The sequence below is a fragment of the Myiozetetes cayanensis genome, unplaced genomic scaffold (genome assembly GCF_022539395.1).
Source record: "Myiozetetes cayanensis isolate MyiCay16 unplaced genomic scaffold, myiCay2020 scf4, whole genome shotgun sequence".
In the NCBI taxonomy this organism is placed as follows: Eukaryota; Metazoa; Chordata; class Aves; order Passeriformes; family Tyrannidae; genus Myiozetetes; species Myiozetetes cayanensis.
Genome location: NW_026087631.1, coordinates 23,133,649 through 23,153,516, shown reverse-complemented (window position 1 = coordinate 23,153,516; position 19,868 = coordinate 23,133,649). Strand labels below are relative to the sequence as shown.

The window sequence follows — 19,868 nt, the reverse complement described above, 5'->3', positions numbered from 1 at the left end:
ATTTGGCTTTTTTGTCCTTTGTACTAGTGTGGTGTATTGCTACATCTTCACTTCTGAAAAAAAGGGCAAAGGATCTGTCTATCAGTACAAATTGGTATAAAAGCCCTGACCTGGTCTCTTATTTGTGGTTTAATGTGGTTCTGTTTGGAGAGAGTGTGGATTGGACCCTCTTTTCTATATGTCATTTTGTTTGTTATCCCTCTTGACATCTTGTTCAGAAGAAAAGAGAAAATCTGACTTTTCACAGTGCAAGAGAAATACAAAAACTCGTGGCAGAATGCAGAGAGAGTTGTCCAAAACAAATTACTGCTCTAGGGATACTGCATCTAAGGAAATATTTATAAGGTTGCTTTGAGAAGCCCTAGAAAAAAATCTTTCCTAGACATTGCATTTTTATTTTAATATCTGATCTGTAAGGGAAGTAGCTCCTATTTCCACAAACTCTCAGTAAGTCAGGTCACTCCAAATTCTTGTTACAGTTAGTAATTCGCACAGATGGATGTGGATAAGCTCTCTCCTGGAGGGCTGAGTTTACAAACTGATAGTGTTAGAAGAGGTTCTGTACACTAGCTCAAGGTGCCTGAGCATTTCCTGCTTTAATATCAAAATACTGAAATATAGGATTTGAAATAAAACTCTGTTCTGTTCTTCCTTGGACAGAGAGACTGAAAACTGAAAAGGGGACATTCAAAACTTTCTCTGCTGTCTGTCTCTTAGAACTAATAGGCATGTGCCCTTATATCATCTAGGAATGAAAATCTGAACAATTTGAAGAAGAATACAACTCACACTACATTTCTAACTTTTGTGTTCTTGTTTACTTATTTGCAGATAGAAAAGTTTGGTGATCCCAATGGAATTGTGCAGTTTGCTCCTGAATCGTTAAGTGAAAGTAACTATACAGAACCCACAGGAGATGAAGGGCCACAAAATATTACACTGTTTGTCAGACGAATTCTAGGCACTCTGGGAGACATAACGGTATTCTCACTCTTTTCCTAATAAACAGTATTATCTGAAATCATCCTCAGTTTCAGTGTATGGAAAAATTTCTATTGCTTGTTTCTCAAATTAATTTTAGAATCGTTAACTGTTAGAGTGAATTTAGCAAGGGCTTTGCTTTTGATTGCAGAGCAGAAGAGACTTTATTTTCATAGTGAGCTTTCTTTGACATCAACACAATTAAGCTTTTTTAGCCAAAATTAGACTTTTTTGAACCATCATTCACATTTTTTTTTACTTAAAATGCTTTAGAAGTCAGTGTTTTAACAGGAACTCATTTAATTGAAAAATAAATTAATCAATTAATAGATGCATCTGCTGTGTTTCATGAGAGTTCTTCATCCGTTTCTGATGGGAGGAATCTTGGAAGCAGGAAAAACAGTAAGGGTATTTTAGTGTAAAAATAGAAATAATTTTTTTTAAATGTTCAGAGATTCTGTATAGTTTTATATAAATCTTCTGAAGGTAGACAGAGGAAATCTTCATAGTAGTTAGTGGAATAGCACACCCTTTGTAAAATAATCTTTTTGCTTCTTTTTATACCTAAATCAATTTTAATTTTACCCATTTAATAGCAGTCAGTTCCATCCTGTCTATGCTGAATCCTGAATATGCAACTTTCTAACTTTACAGGTAATTTTGCTTCCTTTTGTTTTGTGCATTTTCTATACTCATTTCAGGTTTACTGGGACATACACAGTGAATCTGACATCACGGGTGACTTTCTTATGACAGAGGGCTCTGTTGTCATTGCTGACCAGCAGAGTACAGCTGAGATAATTATCTACCTGCTACCAGACGATATTCCTGAACTGGATGAGAAGTATGTGGTGCAGCTGATTTCAGTGGAAGGTGGAGCAGATATAGACCAAGATAAAAGAATTTCAAAGATCACAGTGTTTGCCAATGATGATCCTTACGGAGTGTTTGCCCTGTACTCTGATCATCAGTCATTATTGGTAGAGAAGAACCTGGATCGATATGTTCAGATTAATGTAACTCGGCATGCTGGGGCATTTGGAGAAGTGATGGTTGAGTACCATGTCATGTCTCATCATGAGGAAACACTAATTGATCCTGAGAATGAGGTGGGATTCCTCACAGTAGAAGATGGTGCCAGATTTGGACTTAAAAGAGTGCCAATAAGCAACCAGGTGTGTTTTAGCTCCTGTGTTATCTACTGTTTTCACTTCCTTCATCATAATACAAATAATATATTTAACTCTCTCTAATATCCGCTGTGAAGAAGCAGAAAGGACAGTTTGTGTTACATATTTCCTATTTATTGAGTATAGCTGGATTCAGATAACACATTCTCTGATAATAATTGCAAATCACTGCTATGCATGTGTCCAAGTACTTTGTGTTTCTTTACATCATTGCTTTGTGTTACTGTCAGTTCAGTATTTTATTATTTACATGTATGCAGATACTTTTTCAAGTTTCCCTTTTGGATTGTAAATGGTGATCTGTCATTACTGACCCACAGAGCAGCAGATAAATGTACCTGCAGTTCTCGCTGTTTCCCAGTTGTTATTATTATTACAAAGTCTTAGTCTTAGATCTCATTAGTCTCATTAGTCTTAGATCCACTCTTACATCCATCTAACTTACTTTTAATCCTAAGGACAAACTAAGGCCCACTATGTTAGATAAAACTTATTAAAATGACAGTTTGCTCTACAAACTCAGAGTTCAGCAAACTGCTGATGGATCACCTTCACCAAATTGATGGTTAAATGGTATTTCTTTTGAGAAACATAATCAACAGAACACTTGTCTTGAATAGGCTGCTTTTTGTATGCAAATAGAACAAAATCTGCAGATCGTTCTGTTAATTATTTGAACTGGTGGCTAACATGTTTGTAGTGCAATTACATTTCTACCTTTTAAAATAAATTCTCTTTCTCAAAGGCATTTATTTTTCTGGGCTTGAATTTTACTCTGGAACTGACTAATGTAAGCCTGGTTAGGGGAAGTGCCAAGGATGTGCCTAAAATATTAGGAAAAGCAAAGTCTGCTGTGCTGCTTATTCCTGAGGAAGCTGCCAATTCACAGGTCAGTAGCCTGTTTGCAGTGTAATCTTTCTACCACAAAAGAAAGGTACATCTCATTCCAAAAGAGAGGTGCTGTAAGAATTCAGCTGGCTGTGTAAAGTTTTTATCATGGCAACCAATATAATGACTGACAAGATTTTTCCAGTTAGTACTTGTACTGTATGTTACTCTTTCCTCTGATAGAAATTCTTATAGAAATTCCAACTGTTTTAATACAGTTGGAAAAGGTGTCTTTATCTACAGAATATAAATAGTTTAAATAATATGGCTAATTTATACTTTTATTTACATGAAAGGGAAGTTCTGAGGCTTAAAGGAAAATAACTAAGTCTGAACAACGTAATAAGAATAGTAGCCCCAAAGTAGATAACAGCACGTGTGCAGTATTAAGTGCAAAAAGAGATGGAGATTATGCTGGGGTTTAGTGCAGATATCTCTAAATTTACCTAATCACTGAATGATAAATTTTCCATTTTTCAACTTGGTATGAGAGTGAGAAAAGATAGTTTGTCTATTCTGATATGGTATATGTGCTACTGTTTGCTTTTTGTATGTCAGGTAAAGGCAATAGCATGCTGAGTTTTTAACTCATAAATTTTATTGAATTTTTATTTAATGGTTTTAATTATCTTGAAGCAATTTTCTGACTTTTAATTTGCAATGGAACTTAATTCAAATACTCTCTGTAAACTCTGATTACAGAAAAACTATTATGTGCTACCTTGTATCCATTTTTCATTGCTTTTATAATGTGAAAATTGTCCATTCAGTCCTCTTTGCTGCTCAGAGAAAAAGAAAAGTGGATCAGAGTAGCAAGAATAATTTTTTGAACAATGTCATGTGGCAACAACTTAATTTTCACTTGATACACAATTAATAACTTATTTTAGACCTCTATCTATCTAGCATTGAGGGAAGCTTGATTTGATTTTCTTCAAAACAACAGCGACAGAATTCTGTATTCACTCTCTTCAGTACTGAAATGTCAGTCACACTGTTCCTTTTCCCTGCAATCTAATTCTCAGAAATCTAAAAGTATTATTAAAGAGCATGATGGAATAATATATATATGCATATACATGCATGCATAGATGTATGTACATATATATAACTTTATGAATGCATCCTTAATGTAAAATGCCCGTTTTACAACATATAGCGTGCTTTCACATATGTTAAGACCTATTTTTATTCAAATTTCTGACAAAATCTCCTGTGTTTCCACAGGTTGGCTTTGAATCTGTGATACTACGACTTACAAACATTGCATCAGGGACAGGCCATGCCACCATAACCAGAAAAGGAGTTTATGGCTCTGTAATAGTTAGCTGGATTTCAGGATACCCACCAGACCTAGTCACTGACTCTGCTCAGACAGGCAACATTACTCCTCCATTTGGTGAGTACCTGTCACTATAAGCTACGTACAACTGCAAGTACAACAGCTATGACAGTTGCATAAGTGATGCATAAACCTTTTAGTTATTTTTACCTCTGTACCTGTTTCCTTTATTAATGAAGAGTCGTTAGAATGAAATTGTGTGATCCAATTTTTATCTGTAAGTAATGTATTTTTTTTATGAGCAATAAAAGAGCTAATCTTTATAGATACAATGCTATGCCCCTGAAGGACAGCTTTATATAAGAAAGACTCTTATCATGAAGATTTCTTCATCCTCAACACAGTGGACTTGTAACAAAAGTCCCTATCTCCATACATTCTCAGATAAAAAGGGAATTCCAGTTTAGTGAGTTGGTTAGAGCATGGTGCTAATAAATACCAAGATCCCCATATGGGCCATTCACTTAAGAGTTGGACTTGATCATCCTTGTGGGTCCCTTCCAACTCAGAATATTCTGTGATTCTTCTCCTTTCAGGTACTGTTATGTTTTCCTCTGGGGAGGAAAGTAAAGTGATTTCATTTCAGGCTACTCCAAGCCTAAATAAATGTGAGTCATTTGCCATCACTTTAACAGCAGCGCACAGCAATGTGTCTGGGGGGGCTCGCCTGAGGTAAGGATGTTACTTACACTTTCAAGTTGCAGGGATGCTGTAAGAATTATGACCTGTATAGAGCATATACCTCATACAAATCCCTATAAAATTATAGGTAGCTAGCAAATTTTAGTACTTTCTTTGATAAAGTTGTATGTCTTGTCTCAGGTGGAAACAAGTGTCAGTACTGCAGATCTGACCTGACCGGAACTGAGTCTTTCCTTCAATTCCAGTCTGTTTCCTGTTGTTGGGACCCAAGGTGCCTAGAATGTTCCTAGATTGATGGAGACAGTTAGGAAAATGAAAAACCAAGATCAACAGTTTTAACCAGGAAATGGAAGAATGAAATAAACTGACAATTTTCAGTGTCCCTCAAACAACATCTTTAGATCTTAGATAAGAAACATTATTTAAAATAAATAAAATGAAACAAGAAATACTGTAGAAATGCCTAACATATAAAAACCCCTTTTATTCTTAAAAACAAAAACATTACTTTCAGTGTAGTTTTTCATCTCAGTTAAGCTATTATCTGTTCTTCAAACTATTTTCATTCTTCTTTTCTTATTGATAGCTAAAAGTGGTATGAAAAGAATGAACATAGAGTGACACTGTGTAAAAAGAAGGCTATTGGTTTCACCATGTCAGATTTACACTGGCAAATGTGAAGGAAGCAAGGAGTGAACCAGGTGGCTAAATTCCTCAAACTGACCCCTTCTCTTACGCTTGTCCACCCTATGGACTGGTGTTCTCAGAGCTCGCATTCACTGTGCGAGTCAAATACCTTGAGTGTACAAGAATGACCTTTCCTGAAAAACTAAAGACTACATCCTACAGAAGATAAAGCTGACAATTACTTTGAAGATTTTTTGGCTTCCTTAGTGGTGGACTGGTCTGATTTGTTAGCCAAAACCACTCACTGTAATTGTAGTGTAATTTGATAGCCTCTGGCACTGAATAATGGTCAGTTTTAGAGATAAATGTACAACCCAAGATTTAACAGAATCTTAGTCTATTATATTCTAATAAGAAGGGCATATATTTAATATGAACAAAGTAAAGCTAAAATTGATATTGATAGCAAGGCTCAGATCTGGGAAAAAGGATGATGAGTAATGTTGTAAGAAGGCAGTTAGTATTTCAAAGCCCCACTGTATATTTGAAAATAACTTTCTGTCCGTCTCTAGTTTCCTACCTAAAACAGTATATCTGGTAGCATCTGTCTACTCCACAGTTTTTGCTTGGTACAGGAAAACCAAATGTTTGAAACCAATATTGCTTGTAGTGGCTGTATTATACTCCTCCATTGTATCCACAACAGGAAAACATACTTTCTTTTCCCTCTCCATTTTCCAGGAAGAGCATATTTTATATATAATTTACTCAGTATCCTGTGCTGACTTAGGATGTCTTAAGTCCACAGAGGGCTTTTCAATTCAGTCACTGCAAAAGCAGTGACCCTCAGGGTCATTCTTTATGTCTTGCTTTGTATGGTTGCTGTTTCTTTCCTATACCGTTACACATTTTCTAATCCACTTTCTTACAACCATCATTGATTTGCTCACTGAAAATTACTGTGCTTGATTGTTTTACTTCTCATTATTCATACTTCCTCTCTCAACTTTGGTATCTTTTCTATTTCAGATCAGGATTTACGATAGCTGAAATTGAGCCAATGGGGATCTTCCAATTTGATCTTAACTCAAGATCTGTTTCAGTTGAAGAAGATGTACAGACAGTCACACTACATGTCCAAAGATTGTTTGGTTTTCGAAGTAATCTCACTAAATTGACATATGAGACCATTCCAGGAAGTGCCAAATCACAAGAGGACTTTATACCCATCTATGATGGAGAGCTTATGTTTTTACATTTTCAGACAAGTGCTGTGATAGAAATATCAATAATTGATGACACTGTGTCTGAAATACAGGAATTTTTTTTTGTAAATTTGACTTCTGTTGAAATTCTGGATGTTCAACCTGTGAACATTGCCTGGAGTCCACGTTTAAATCCAGCTTTCAGTGTTGCAACAGTCAATATCCTGGCTAATGATATTCTTCATGGAATACTAAGTTTGGGGCCAGAATTTATTTATGTCGAAGAAGATGCAAACAACAATACCTCCAACACAGCAGTGCTTCAAATCAAAAGGACCAAGGAATTTACTGGTGATATTAAAATAACTGTTAAAACCTTTGGGGGAGTGAGTGCACAGAGTGGTATAGACTTATATCCTTTTGGAAATGTTCATGGAAAATCAAACTTCACATGGGCAATGGAAGGAGAAGATTTTGAAGAACAGTCAGTCTCTCTGACTTTGCTAGATGGAGAAAGAGAAAGTATGGTATCCATAAAAATTTTTGATGATGATGAGCCTGAAGGACAGGAATTATTTTATGTTTTCCTCTCAAATCCTGAATATGGGGCTCAGATTGTGGAAGGGAAGGATGAACATGGATTTGCTGCTTTTTCAACAGTAATTATTGCAGGTAAAATCATTTCCACCAAAAAATGAGTAAATATATTTGAATTAAATAACAGTAAATTATTCTAATATTCTAATAGAAATTTTTATGTAAAGACTGGAATACTATATGGTAATAAGCAGGGTACTTTATTCCCAAATCTTAGGTTTTCCAAATCAGAGGAAGCATCTAATCCACTGAACCCACTGTGCATCCCTTAGCAATGTAGTGCAGAATACATTTATAAATGCTACTTATCTCTGTCTTTTCTTATTTTACTTCATAATAGGAGACAGCTAAGCAGAAAGTGTTTGCCTTGCAGATGTAGAAGCATTTGCAGGCTCATTTTTCTTTGCCATTTTCCTCGTGCCAACCCTTCCACTGGTACCTGAAGTTCCCATGTCAAAAGATCCATGACTTCCAGATTCAAAGAACAATTGGGATACTTTATGATACAGACCTGTGGCTATAGATGAACACCACAGGTTAAATGTTTGTGCATGCACATAACCAAACACACAGTTTCTGTTCATCTTATATATATTGACGTTGGTGGGCACTGGCATGGAACTAAGTAGCCTTTTTTGTTGAAGAGTGAAGCCATCACTACCTGCAAGGAAAAATCCTTTAGAAGCAAGGTTTAATGAGACAATGTAAAGACATTAGTTTCCTCTCATTAACACTGTTTGTTTTTTGTTTCACTTCTGTTTTGCTGAAGTTACTTACGTTTTCCCCCGAGAAAAAGTGCAATGTTTTACAGCTCCCTAGTTCCACACAATGAATTAAAGATGCAAGGGAAAAGCCGATGTAACAATCTGGGAAAATGAATGGGTTCAACAGCATTATGGGTAGGATGAATAAGAAAGCTTGAATTTTTTCTTTGGAAGCCCATCTTTATCCCGTTATCTACTATTTCAGGTCTGTCCCTCTAGACATACATTGGGATCCACTTCTGTTCAGAAAGAATGTCATAAGGGTTATTATAAGTATAAAATAATATGACTGAAGTGATGTCTTACAGGGCATTATAAGTAAGGCTTTTGACACTGTTGTGGACTACTGTAACACCTAGTCTCTGGAAGCCAAGGCACGCAGAATTCAATCAGTTTGTTGAATGTTACTTAAAATACAAGCTTATCGGCAAAAATCGTGCCAGGACTCTCATAAGGAATTTACTTTCAAAAACACTTTATTCTACTGATTAAAATAATTATGGAGCGTAAATTAAGAATAGAAATATTAAGAGAAATTTTCTTGAGGTGTCCCCAAATAATACTTCAAATAGCACTTTTCAGCATGCTTTTGATACCTAATTGTTTGGGGGGTTTTAGCAGTTATCCATATGTAAGTTATAATTCACTCTCAGCTTAACTGTCTTGCTTATTACTTGCGTGGAATGTTTTCTACATAGGAAGTGATCTCCAGAATGGCATTTTGGGATTCATTCCAGAAGTACAAAGTGGTTTGGTACTTGATGAAGACTCAGAAAACAGAGAGGTGCTGCTGACTGTCACACGGCAACCAAACAGGTGCAGGCAACAGCTGATTCCAGTGCTCTCCCACACTCTGTAGTGGGCTGTGTTGAATCACAGAAGCTGCTGTTAGTGGAAGAGGTTTTCATCACAGAGTTTTAAAATAAGCCTTTGCCTTTCGGCTCCTTTAATAATTTCCAAATAAGAATTTTGCAAAGGGACATTTAAGTTGTGAATGTAGTTAGGTCTGTCACAGTGTTGGTATACAGCAGAATGGGAAAAAAACCCAAATGCCTTTCTAATTTATACTGTAAGGCATTAAGTGTGAAGGTTTTGCTTAAGGTGAAGTATTTGCACTGCTAAAGGTGTAACTCCAGTTCTCATCTCCCTGTGTAATATAAGTAGCTGTGAATACTAAAGGGAGGAATTAAGAAGTTATGTGCCAGTATGCTTATGTCTTTACTCATAGAGATAATATGAGCTTTTTTTTAATTAATATATATATAGTATGCTTATGTGTACTTTAAACAAATATACTCAAGTACTCTAAGTTCCTCAGGCAAATGGTTATTATAGTATTGAGGAAAGTACTTGGGAACATCTCTGTCTTCCAAGCACCAGTTTCTTATTCAGATAATCATATGGTCTCTGAAACAAAAATTGAGGAGAATCTGAGTGCCCATAATTGCTTTATTTCATCCCATCCCTCTGTTACTTTTTAAATAATCTGAACAGATTTTAGAGGAAGGGATTTAAATAAAAAGGAGCTATTTTTTCATTGTAAAGCGGTCTATTCCCTAATGATAAGTTTTGAACAGTAACATAAAATGTTTCTTAAAGCAGTACTCTCCTTCAGTATATGTATACTCCTCTGTTTTGCTTATAGGGCTTTTGAAGATGTGGAGGTCTTCTGGCGTGTGACCTTTAATAAAACAGTTGTTGTCCTTCTGAAAGATGGCGTGAACTTGGAGAACGAACTTGTATCTGTACGGGGAGCCACGACCTGCATGGCGGGTCAGACAACATGCAACATCTCCATTGAAATAAAACCTGATGAGGTAAGTAATTATTGCTTATTTATGTACAGCACGATGACATTGAATTGCAAATTATCAAGATGAAAAGGCTCCTCTGATCCAGAGAAAGGGATGTTTAGTTTGAAGATAGTAACTTGACGTCTGCTTAGTTTCTCTGCAACATGTTTATTTGTAGGCTTGTACTGCCTTATTGTGACTGGTAAAAATTGGGAAGCAGATGAGTATTTAGTTTAAAGAGTAAATTTCAGACCTCAGATTTTCACGAGAGAATGCGAAAACAAGAATGGAGTTGTTTCAGTGAAATACTTATTCATATACTGAACTCTTATCCTTCACACAGTAAGTTTTTCGTCTATCAAGGCACTTCTAGGGTGGTTTATAGAAACCACATTCTATAAGTAATATCTCATTCCACAAAAGAACTCTTAGTCCAATTTGTGTGTAATTTTGAATTCCTAAATCTAGCACACCGATCTGTGAAAGATCTACTCATAAAACTGCAAAAGAATCTCTGAGTATCTAAAATTCTGTTGCTGTGCACATCCAGCTTGTGAATAGTGAGGTTCAATATAGGAGCCATCATCCACTAAATGGCATTTGTCAGTCGGGTATGCCTAAGCATAAGTACCTGTGAGTCCCAGCTGGCACTCTCAAATACAGACATGACTGATTTTGAACCATTGCAGAAGCTACAGAGATTTGCAGTTGTGCCACATGAAGCAAAAGCCTGTGCCATTCTAGCAAGTGCTAATGGAATGCTAAAGCTTCCCAAGCATTCCAGTAAAATTGTGCTTGTCATCATGGTGAATCCACCACCTTTCTGGGCAGGCCATTCCAATGGCTGATCACTCTCTCTGTAAAGAACTTCTTTCTAATATCCAACCTAAATGATGAAGTAATAAATACATTAAATGAATATTTTACATTTTTTATGACACATTCTAGCTTTTGTAACTTTTTACTTAGTCATCTGTACTGACTTCATTAGCTGAAATCCTAGAATTAAAGTAGGATTTCCAAAAACTCAGTGCTGAAACAAAAAACTATGTTTACTAAAAAAAAAAAAAAAAGTCTTCAATGGTCATCATTTTTTGTAATGCTATTTTTTCTGTAAGTTTGTGACTTGACAACTGCGTGCAATAGGTTCAAATAGCATCTTTCCAATCATTTCTTGAATCCTAGGAATAATTTTTTTAGATGTTATGTTTGCGTTGTAGGTACAAAATCAGAGATGAGGCAAAATATGATACTGTAAACTTAATATTTCTACCTTATTTTCAATAAGGAACCAAAATTCCATAGCCTGTATTCTCAAAATGACAGATTTCTCTGTATCTGAAACCTCACAGAAGTTTATGAAATAGTATTCTTTGACCTCTGGGATTTTTAACTGCAGTTCCAAAACTGCATAGTTATTGCTGTGCAGTTTTTCCACAGTTGACTAGATGCGGACATGCCTGTTTGTAAGATAAAAAGAAAATGGAGGAGCAAATTCTTCACAAGGTGTACATCTAAGTAAATCCATAATCTGGAATCTGGAGCTCTTGAAGCTCTACTATACATGACAGTATAGCTCTTGAGCCATAGCAAATTCACAGCCACAGTACCTGTACTATATAAATAGCTACTTCAATGCAATAAGTTCCATGTAGAAACCTGGAATTTAATTATTGTAACTGAAAGAGTGATGCCTGTTGGAATATTGTTTTTAGGATATAATTCATTATACTTACTGCACATTTCAGGAAGCATTCTTGTGGTGTTAGTACAAGTAATCCATTGTGCATGCAAAATAATATATACTCTTTTTTTAAAGCTGAAAATCGGTAGGTCTTATGATGTTATGAAAATCATTCCTCACTTACAGGTACCTGAATTTGAAACTTATATTTTTGTTGAGCTGTATGCTGTAAGCACAGGAGCTGCATTGAACAGCAGTGCCAGATTTGCTTTTATAACAGTCCTGGAAAGTGATCCTCCCCATCACTCTTTGGTGTATTTTGCTGTGGGATCTCGTTTTGCTGTGGCATATAAGAAGACAGCTTTAATCAGCCTGCAAGTTCTTAGGGATTCTAGTACATCTGTAAGCACAACGGTTAGCTACAGCATGCAGGTAAGACTTATTATTATTTAACTTATTTTTATAATTTTGTCCGAACTTTAGGAAAGCAGACTTCCAGCTCTTCAGGGAGAGAGTCAGTGGGATCCCCTGGGAGACTGCCCTTGGGGACGAGAGAGAGGAACAGAGCTGTCAGATGTTTTAGAAAGTCTTCCATAGAGTGCAAGAGTTAGTAATCCCCATGAGCAGGAAATCAGGCAGTGAAGGCAAGAGACTGGAATGGCTGAGTCAGGACCTACTGGTCAAATTAAAGAAAAAGAAGCAAATGCACAGGCAGTTGAAGCAAGGACAGGTGACCTAGGAAGAGTATAGAGATGAACTTTGGTTGTGTAGGTATGGGGTAAGGAAGTCCAAGGCAAAGGTGGAACTGAATCTGGCAAAGAACACAAAGAAGGCAGGGCTTCTACAGGTTTGTTAACCAGAAAAGGAAGGTCAAAGAAGGTGTTATCCACCCTTATAAACAATGAAGGAAAACTGGTAACAACAGATGAGGAGAAGGCTGAGGTACTCAACAACGTTTTTGCCTCAGTCTTCACTGGCAACCTCTCTTCCCACACCTCTTGAATGAATGGACAGCGGGGGTGGGACTTGGGGAGCAAAATCCCTCCCACTGTAAGAGGAGATAAGGTTGGTGACCACCTGAGGAACCTGAATGTACATAAATCGTAAGATGCAATCACCAACCATATGAAGTTCAACAAAGGAAAGTGCTGGATTCTACTCCTAGAATGGGCAACCCTGGACGTATGGACAGACTAGGGGAATGAGGGGCTGGAAAGCAGCTCTGTGGAAAGGGACCTGGGGGTCTTGGTTGATGGCAAGTGGAATATGAGTCAGCAGTACCCTGGCAGCCAGGAGGACCAACTGTGTCCATGGGGGGAATCAGGCACAGCATCACCAGCTGTGCGAAGGAGGGGATTGTCCCCCTCTACTCTGCACTAGTGCACCTTGAATATTTTGGCAGTTTTAGGCACCACAGTATAGGCTATTAAACCATTAAAGAGTGTCCAAAGGAGAACTACCATCAAGTGCACCCTCAGCAGATTTGCAGGTGACACCAAGCTGAGTGTTCCTTTTGACACACTTGAAGGACAGGATGCTATCCAAAGGGACCTGGACAAGCTCAGGAAGTGAGCCTGTGAGAATCTCATGAGGATTAACAGACCAAGAAAGAGAGGGATGCTGAGTACTGTTGACAATATATGTAATTCTTTCCTAGGTTTGACAGACTTCTAATTCAGGGGATAATTCATTTAATGTAATATATACTTTTTGAAAAAGGATTTCTTTTTTACACATGTAATTTTTACCACTTTAAAGTATGTGTGTTTTACAGCAGCTGGTTTTGAACAAGTACATCCATCATAATGTTACTAAAACTCTTTTAATTTGTTTAAAGGAGCTGCAAAAACCTGAACCTGTTGGTCGAACCTTCTTATCTCCAGCTGTGGCAGGACAAGATTTTGCCAAATCTGAAGGTTCATTGACTTTTGAACATGGACAGAGAAATACATTCCTGGATGTGATCCTGACTCCAAAGACAGGATCTTTAAACCCATTTCCTAAACGTTTCCAGGTTGTACTTTCTAATCCCACAGGCGGTGCCAGGGTACATGACATATATGGTATTTCTAACATCACCATTGTCTCAGATTTGGACTCCTTACCAGTTTGGGGGCTGATTGATCAACTGCATCAGCCTCTTGATGACACCATTTTACACAGAGTCCTTCAGAATCTAAATGTCAAAGTGGCCACAGAAACTACAGAAGAGCAGCTTACTGCTGTGGTGCATATAATAGATAAGGTAAACACTTCCTGCTTTTTCTTAAATGACCAAGACCTTAATAAGAGTATAATAACACATAGGATAAAATCACATCCATATTAGTGACTCCAGGGCACAGACCGCAAAAGTAAAAGTAGAAATTGTGAACTCTCACAATCAAGGAAGGAGTTAGTCTGCTGATAGTTAGGATGGTGGCAAGAAATGAGAAATCAAATGGGTTGATAAGAGCAACCAGTATTAATTTTGCATACAGACCTATAACTCTAAATTTTCTACTGTCCAAAATTTCCCTTTGGTGCCACAGTTTCATACAGCTTATTATGTTTTCTTGACTTCTAGGCCACATCTTTGTTGCATTTAGCCCTGGCACAATACTTGCTCGTATCTTTATAGATGACTGCAGTCAACACACCAGCAAATACTACCAGGGCCGGCTGGAATCTGCTGTACTCATAACTAGGCACCAATCTTTTTTCCTGCAGTAGCTTTGTGAATTGAGTTGGCAGGGTTTAAGCATTGTACTATGTGAAAATTTTGGACTAGTTTTATGGCTTTCTGGCTCTTCTAGATTGGTGGTAAATCCACAGGATGTGGAAAATGTCTAAATACCTAGACACAAGGTATTATAGCAATATTCATTCATTTGTGATTGTTGCCACACAGAAACAGAGAAAATAATGTAAAAAAATTCCTAAGATTCAACAATTTTTGATTTGTCAAAGAATGAAAAATGCCTCATCCTTTTTTTTAATAATCAAATTCCTAGTAAGCATATCTTTATGTAGTTTTGACAGACTGTGTCTTACGCCTTGGCAGGAGAGATCAGGAGGCGGGCAAAATACTCTGAACATTCAGAATGAGCATTGGAATAACAATGAAGATATCACTAAACCATTTAAAATGAGGAAATGTTACAGGCAGACTCCTTTGCACAAAATGTTTGATTTCTTCTCCTCTCCTTAGATTACAGGTGTAGGTGAAGACCAGTTACTCACTGGTAAAAGCAGAAGCCTTTTCTATGAGATACTCTGTGCTCTTGCTAACCCAAAGCGTGAGGACACAAGGGGGTACAGCCTGCTTGCTGAGGTGACTGAGAAGTTTGCTTTTTCTCTGTTGTCTGGGATAAAGTGTGGATCAGTAGGAGAAAGGTTAGTAAACTTGAATTTTTTTTTGAAATGCATGACAATTTACCAATATAGAAAATTTAAGTTTTCAGGAAAGAGACTTTTCTACCATCTAATATGTTACCTATATGAAAAAGTGTTTGTTGCACTGTGACAATCTTACAAGGCACTGTGTCATAGTGCCAGTATTGTGCTTTGTAAGATTGTGTGTCATATAACTGGTACATTTGGATGGGGGAGCTATGGGAACATGAGTCAGGAAATCTGGTATTAATTCACCTTTAATTCAAATGTTGCCTAGAAAAGCATTCATTATTCTTTCTAAGAAAACAATATGTAATTATATGATGGAGAGCAATGTTCTAAACCTTAGATGAGAGTCAGCAACCAAAAATATGTACCTGCATTTTGTACTTCATGGGTACTTGGTTTTGCTCACTTGAATATTATTTTAAAATAATATTTAATATTTAAAATAATTAATATTTTAAAATATTTTTTAAAAATTAATATTTTACATGTTTAAAGCTACTCAAAGTTTAAAATTACTGGGGTTGTGTGTGAGTGCATAATATCATCTTGTCAGGCTAATGGGCAGGAGAAGTAGGTGACTGCAGAAAGAGACATGGTTTTAACCAGTGGGTTTCTCCCACTGTGAATCTATTAAGCAACTGGTGGTTGGATATGTGATCAGTGTTCAGAACCTGGAAGTTAGCATTCTTTATTTCAAGATTTTTTGCATCATCTGTTGAGAAAAAGAGATAAAGCAAGATCATCCATTTTAACGGTTCTCCTTCCTTTAGACACATCTTTACATCAAGTTATAATGATGCATGTTTAGATAACCTAGTTTACCATGGAAGGGTTTTAGCTGCAGATCATAGGGAGCAAATCCTAAAGGGGGAATGAAGAAGCTGAAATACATCATAATTCAGCACTTCTTTTTTTTCCACAGAAATTGAAGCAGTGTGTCAGTTAAACATCATAAAGCCTAAAAATGATGAAAGAATAAATTATTAACAAATCACAAATACCTTTTAGAGTCATTATGTGAAAAATAGGGAAGCTTGGTTCCACTTACCAGCCCTATTGCTTTTTCATTTCAACAGAGGCAAAAATGTCCTTGACAGCTGCCCATACATTGCAATAATGGCTAACAACTGGTTTCCTCAGCAAATCAATGGACACAGATTTAATGGGAAAGATGGGGATTCTATTCAAGTACCTGAACATTTACTAGAGGTCTCTGTTGTATTATCACCTCCTCAAGAAGAGAACTGTGAATCTGTACAGTTCACAGAATACAGCAGTCAACAGTGGTTCCTTACTGGAGATAAAGAACTTGCCCTGAGGAACAAGGTTTGACGATAATGCAGTTTATTTTTTCGAGAAATTATTTTAATCTAGATATTGCTCAAAGTATCATAAATGTGAATATTTTTATGTTCTGATTAAAATGAGCAATGTATTAAATTTTAATATTAAATTTATCTTTCCATTGTACATATTGTTTCAGGTTTTTTCTATGAGCTTGAAGGGTCAGAGTTCAAAGCCTTTGAACGACAACAATGAGGTCATTTATCGCATTTATGCTACGGGAGGTCGGATTGTTCCACAAAAGTCCCTGTGTCTCCTCTGGAATCAAGTGGCTGAAAGGTTATTTTATTAATGTGTTTAGTTTTCCGATTTCTACTGTGAACCTGTGTGTTTGCCTGAGATGGGATAACTCTGATTAAATCATTTGCAAGTATGAAGTTGATACATTTCCTGTCTTTTTTCCTTAATTTTTCTGGTCTTTCTACCAGTATGTAAAACTTTCCATGTAATAAAATGAGTAGTTGTTCTAGCTCAGATATTTCTCAGACTTCTCTCCTTGGCTTTTTTCACCAAAATACCACTTAGATCTTGTAATGATGCGTTAGGTTACAGGGACAGGCCATAAATCCCAGAATTGCGTCACTGAATTAATATTAATGAATTTGTAGAGAGTTTTGTTCTGTATCCTGTTGAAATGTAGTTGGTTTAGACACAATTTCGTTAGACCAACTGGATGATATCAGTCTGTTGTTGATACAAACTATTTCTCCTCTGGAGAACATGCAGCAGAATTTACCTGTATGCTCTCCCTTTATTTATATGTGATTTCCATTAGATATGGCTTAGAATGTTACCATTAGTATCCTTTCTCAAAATCATTTCAGCAATACTGAAAAAAAAAAAAAACAAAACATGAATTTTAATTTTCAAAAGACAAATAGCAGTGTAAAATGTTTTTCATAATGGAGTAAGGTATTGAGCAAAGTTAAGTAACAAATTATTTGAAAAGTCAGAGAGATGTAGAAATCTGTCAGAAATTTTAAAACTGTGACCACAAAGGTTCCATAGTGGAAATGTTCATTTTCTTACATTTATGAAGATTTTTAATCAAAAATGTAAAAAAAAGGCTATAAAAATATTTTAATCTTAGGTAAGTGAGCTATTCTGAGCACTGCACCTGAAAGATTACAGAAAACATCTAACGCAATAGTTTAGAAAACTTGGATTTCAGGGATACAACAAAAATTTTCAGGGCTGCTTACCATGTGAATTACTCAAGTCCATTTCCAACTCTATGAAACTGTTGTTTTGCAGCTGGCTGTCTGATAGTGGGTTCTGCAAAGTGATTGATGACACATCAGATTATGTGGAGTGTTCCTGTTCTCATATGTCCATTTATGCAGTTTATGCCCAAACAGATAACTTGTCTTCTTACAATGAGGCTTTTTTCTCTTCTGGATTCATCTGCATTTCAGGTCAGTTGATTTAAAACAGTTTTCTCATTAATAATAACTGATAAACACTAAAACTGATTATTAATAATTTTAGTAACTGAGCACAGTCTTCTTTATTTGGTGGAATACTGAAGGAATGTTAACTTCATGGTATTTAAGGTAACATCTTGTCTTGTATTTGCACAGTGACAGATTTTGCCACTGGAAAAAAAATGTCAGCAAAATGTTTCCTTGTGATGTTTTATTGAACCATATAAAAGGTGAAATATGTCATTGATTTGGGGGAAGAAACTTAAAAATCCTAAATTCACCTATACCTCTAGCAGCAGTATAGTCATCCTCTTTGTCCAGTTTCTTTGACTCAGAAGTGATAACCTGGGGTGATAGATTCTGTTACACTCTGCTGATAACAACTACCTAAAATCCTGGGAGAAGCCTGAGAGTTTAATTTATGGGGATCATGACTTTCTTATTAGCAGCCTCAACAGCATTTTCAGAAGTCCCAGAATGTCAGACAGGAAACAGGGGACCTAAGTTCTAGACTCCATTTGGCTTCTGAAGAAGATGGAATTTATGCCTTTCACACTGAAGCAATTTCAGTATTAAGTTGCAGGCAATCCCAGGTAAAGGTACATTTTTCTTAGAACCACAGAATTACTTAGGTTGGAAATAACATCTTATGCTGGTAGACACTAGGAGTAATGGGCTTGCTAAGAAAACACGCTAAAGGGACTCTTAATGTAACTTCAAGGCACTTAAATGGGGTTCTGCTCTTTGTGAGGTTTATGTCTTCTATATTAGATCATCACTATAAGTAATAAAAGTAGTGCAAGCAGCTAAATCCTCTATCTCTTCTCAGCAAACTGCCCTAACAGATTAAATCTAGGCTCCTGAATTGTTTTAAAACCTCGGCCATAAAAAAGAAGACAAAGAGAGAGAATAAAACTTTTCACCTGCTTCACACAAATTGATGTTTGTATTTGACAATAATGAGAGAAGTTTTTAACAGATAAAAATAAGCAGATTTTAAAATATAATTACTGGCTTACAGAACAAAAAAGTAAATGGAGACCAAGATGCTGTAGAATGCAAAATGCTACAGAAACTGAACAAAAAAAATGACACAAAGTAAGCTAAGAAAAATTTGCTGAATTGGAATCAATAAAGTCCTGCAGATCATTGTTCAGAACTAGTCATTTATTGTAGTCATGTGTCATAAGAATGTGTTTTAAATCTTAAAATAGCTTAGTGAAGGGTTTACCTTAAATATGAGGCAAATGCCTTGCAATGCTTTTCAGCTTCTTTAGCTGGTTGAAGGTGTTTCCTTATGTGAAGATAAAGATTACTAGATTGAAACAAATCTAATAAGTCAAAAATTACTCGAGTTTTTAGAGCTGTAAGGATATTATTAATTTCTTTTAACATCTCCACCTAGGTAGGAAGAATATAAAAAAATTTAAAAAAAGAAAGAATATGTAGATAGATGCATAAATATAACTAAGTAATTTTTTAAAAATTTAGAAATAATACTCTTGGCAATGATTTATTTCATTCATAACTTAGAAATACTTGTAGCTGAGCAGTCAGTCAGAAGAAGGATAAAAGATTTCCCTTAATTATCCAAATTCCTGCCCTGCCTAGGGTGTGGAAAGTGCACAATTAACTCTACATGAGATTTAGCAGTGTTTTCCTTGATGAGTCAGCTTTCCCAGGGTCCTTCTTCTGGGAACTACTTACTGATAGGTAAGGGGCCTTTCTCAGTTTTGTTCAGTTCATGTTCACAATTAATTAGTGAAATGAAAAGTAGTATCATTCTTTGTGACTTCTGCTATAACAAATTTCTGTGCTCAACACAGATGAGGTGGGAGACTGGCATTTGGAAGGTTATAGCTGTCTCCTAAAGCAGTGATACACAACTGGAGACAATTTTTTATTTATTTTTATCTAAAAGCATCTTTTTGGGTTCAGTAATATGAACACTGAAGAGTTATATTTCCTTTATATTTAACTATTATGGCAATCATCCATGTCAT

General features: G+C 36.1%; 1 protein-coding gene across 3 annotated transcripts in view; it reads left to right on the top strand.

Annotated features, from left to right (window-relative positions):
- The window catches only part of ADGRV1 (adhesion G protein-coupled receptor V1), a 259,448-nt gene that overhangs the window by 108,337 nt on the left and 131,243 nt on the right, over nucleotides 1-19,868 (top strand). For all 3 annotated transcript variants that reach the window (XM_050328544.1, XM_050328545.1, XM_050328546.1), the window contains 14 exons: nucleotides 832-981; nucleotides 1,683-2,156; nucleotides 2,917-3,060; nucleotides 4,287-4,458; nucleotides 4,938-5,073; nucleotides 6,700-7,547; nucleotides 8,935-9,052; nucleotides 9,882-10,053; nucleotides 11,900-12,145; nucleotides 13,551-13,958; nucleotides 14,904-15,088; nucleotides 16,174-16,423; nucleotides 16,581-16,720; nucleotides 17,696-17,856. In XM_050328544.1, coding sequence (XP_050184501.1) covers nucleotides 832-981; nucleotides 1,683-2,156; nucleotides 2,917-3,060; nucleotides 4,287-4,458; nucleotides 4,938-5,073; nucleotides 6,700-7,547; nucleotides 8,935-9,052; nucleotides 9,882-10,053; nucleotides 11,900-12,145; nucleotides 13,551-13,958; nucleotides 14,904-15,088; nucleotides 16,174-16,423; nucleotides 16,581-16,720; nucleotides 17,696-17,856 — 3,604 coding nt within the window. The remainder of the gene's footprint in view (nucleotides 1-831; nucleotides 982-1,682; nucleotides 2,157-2,916; nucleotides 3,061-4,286; nucleotides 4,459-4,937; nucleotides 5,074-6,699; nucleotides 7,548-8,934; nucleotides 9,053-9,881; nucleotides 10,054-11,899; nucleotides 12,146-13,550; nucleotides 13,959-14,903; nucleotides 15,089-16,173; nucleotides 16,424-16,580; nucleotides 16,721-17,695; nucleotides 17,857-19,868) is intronic.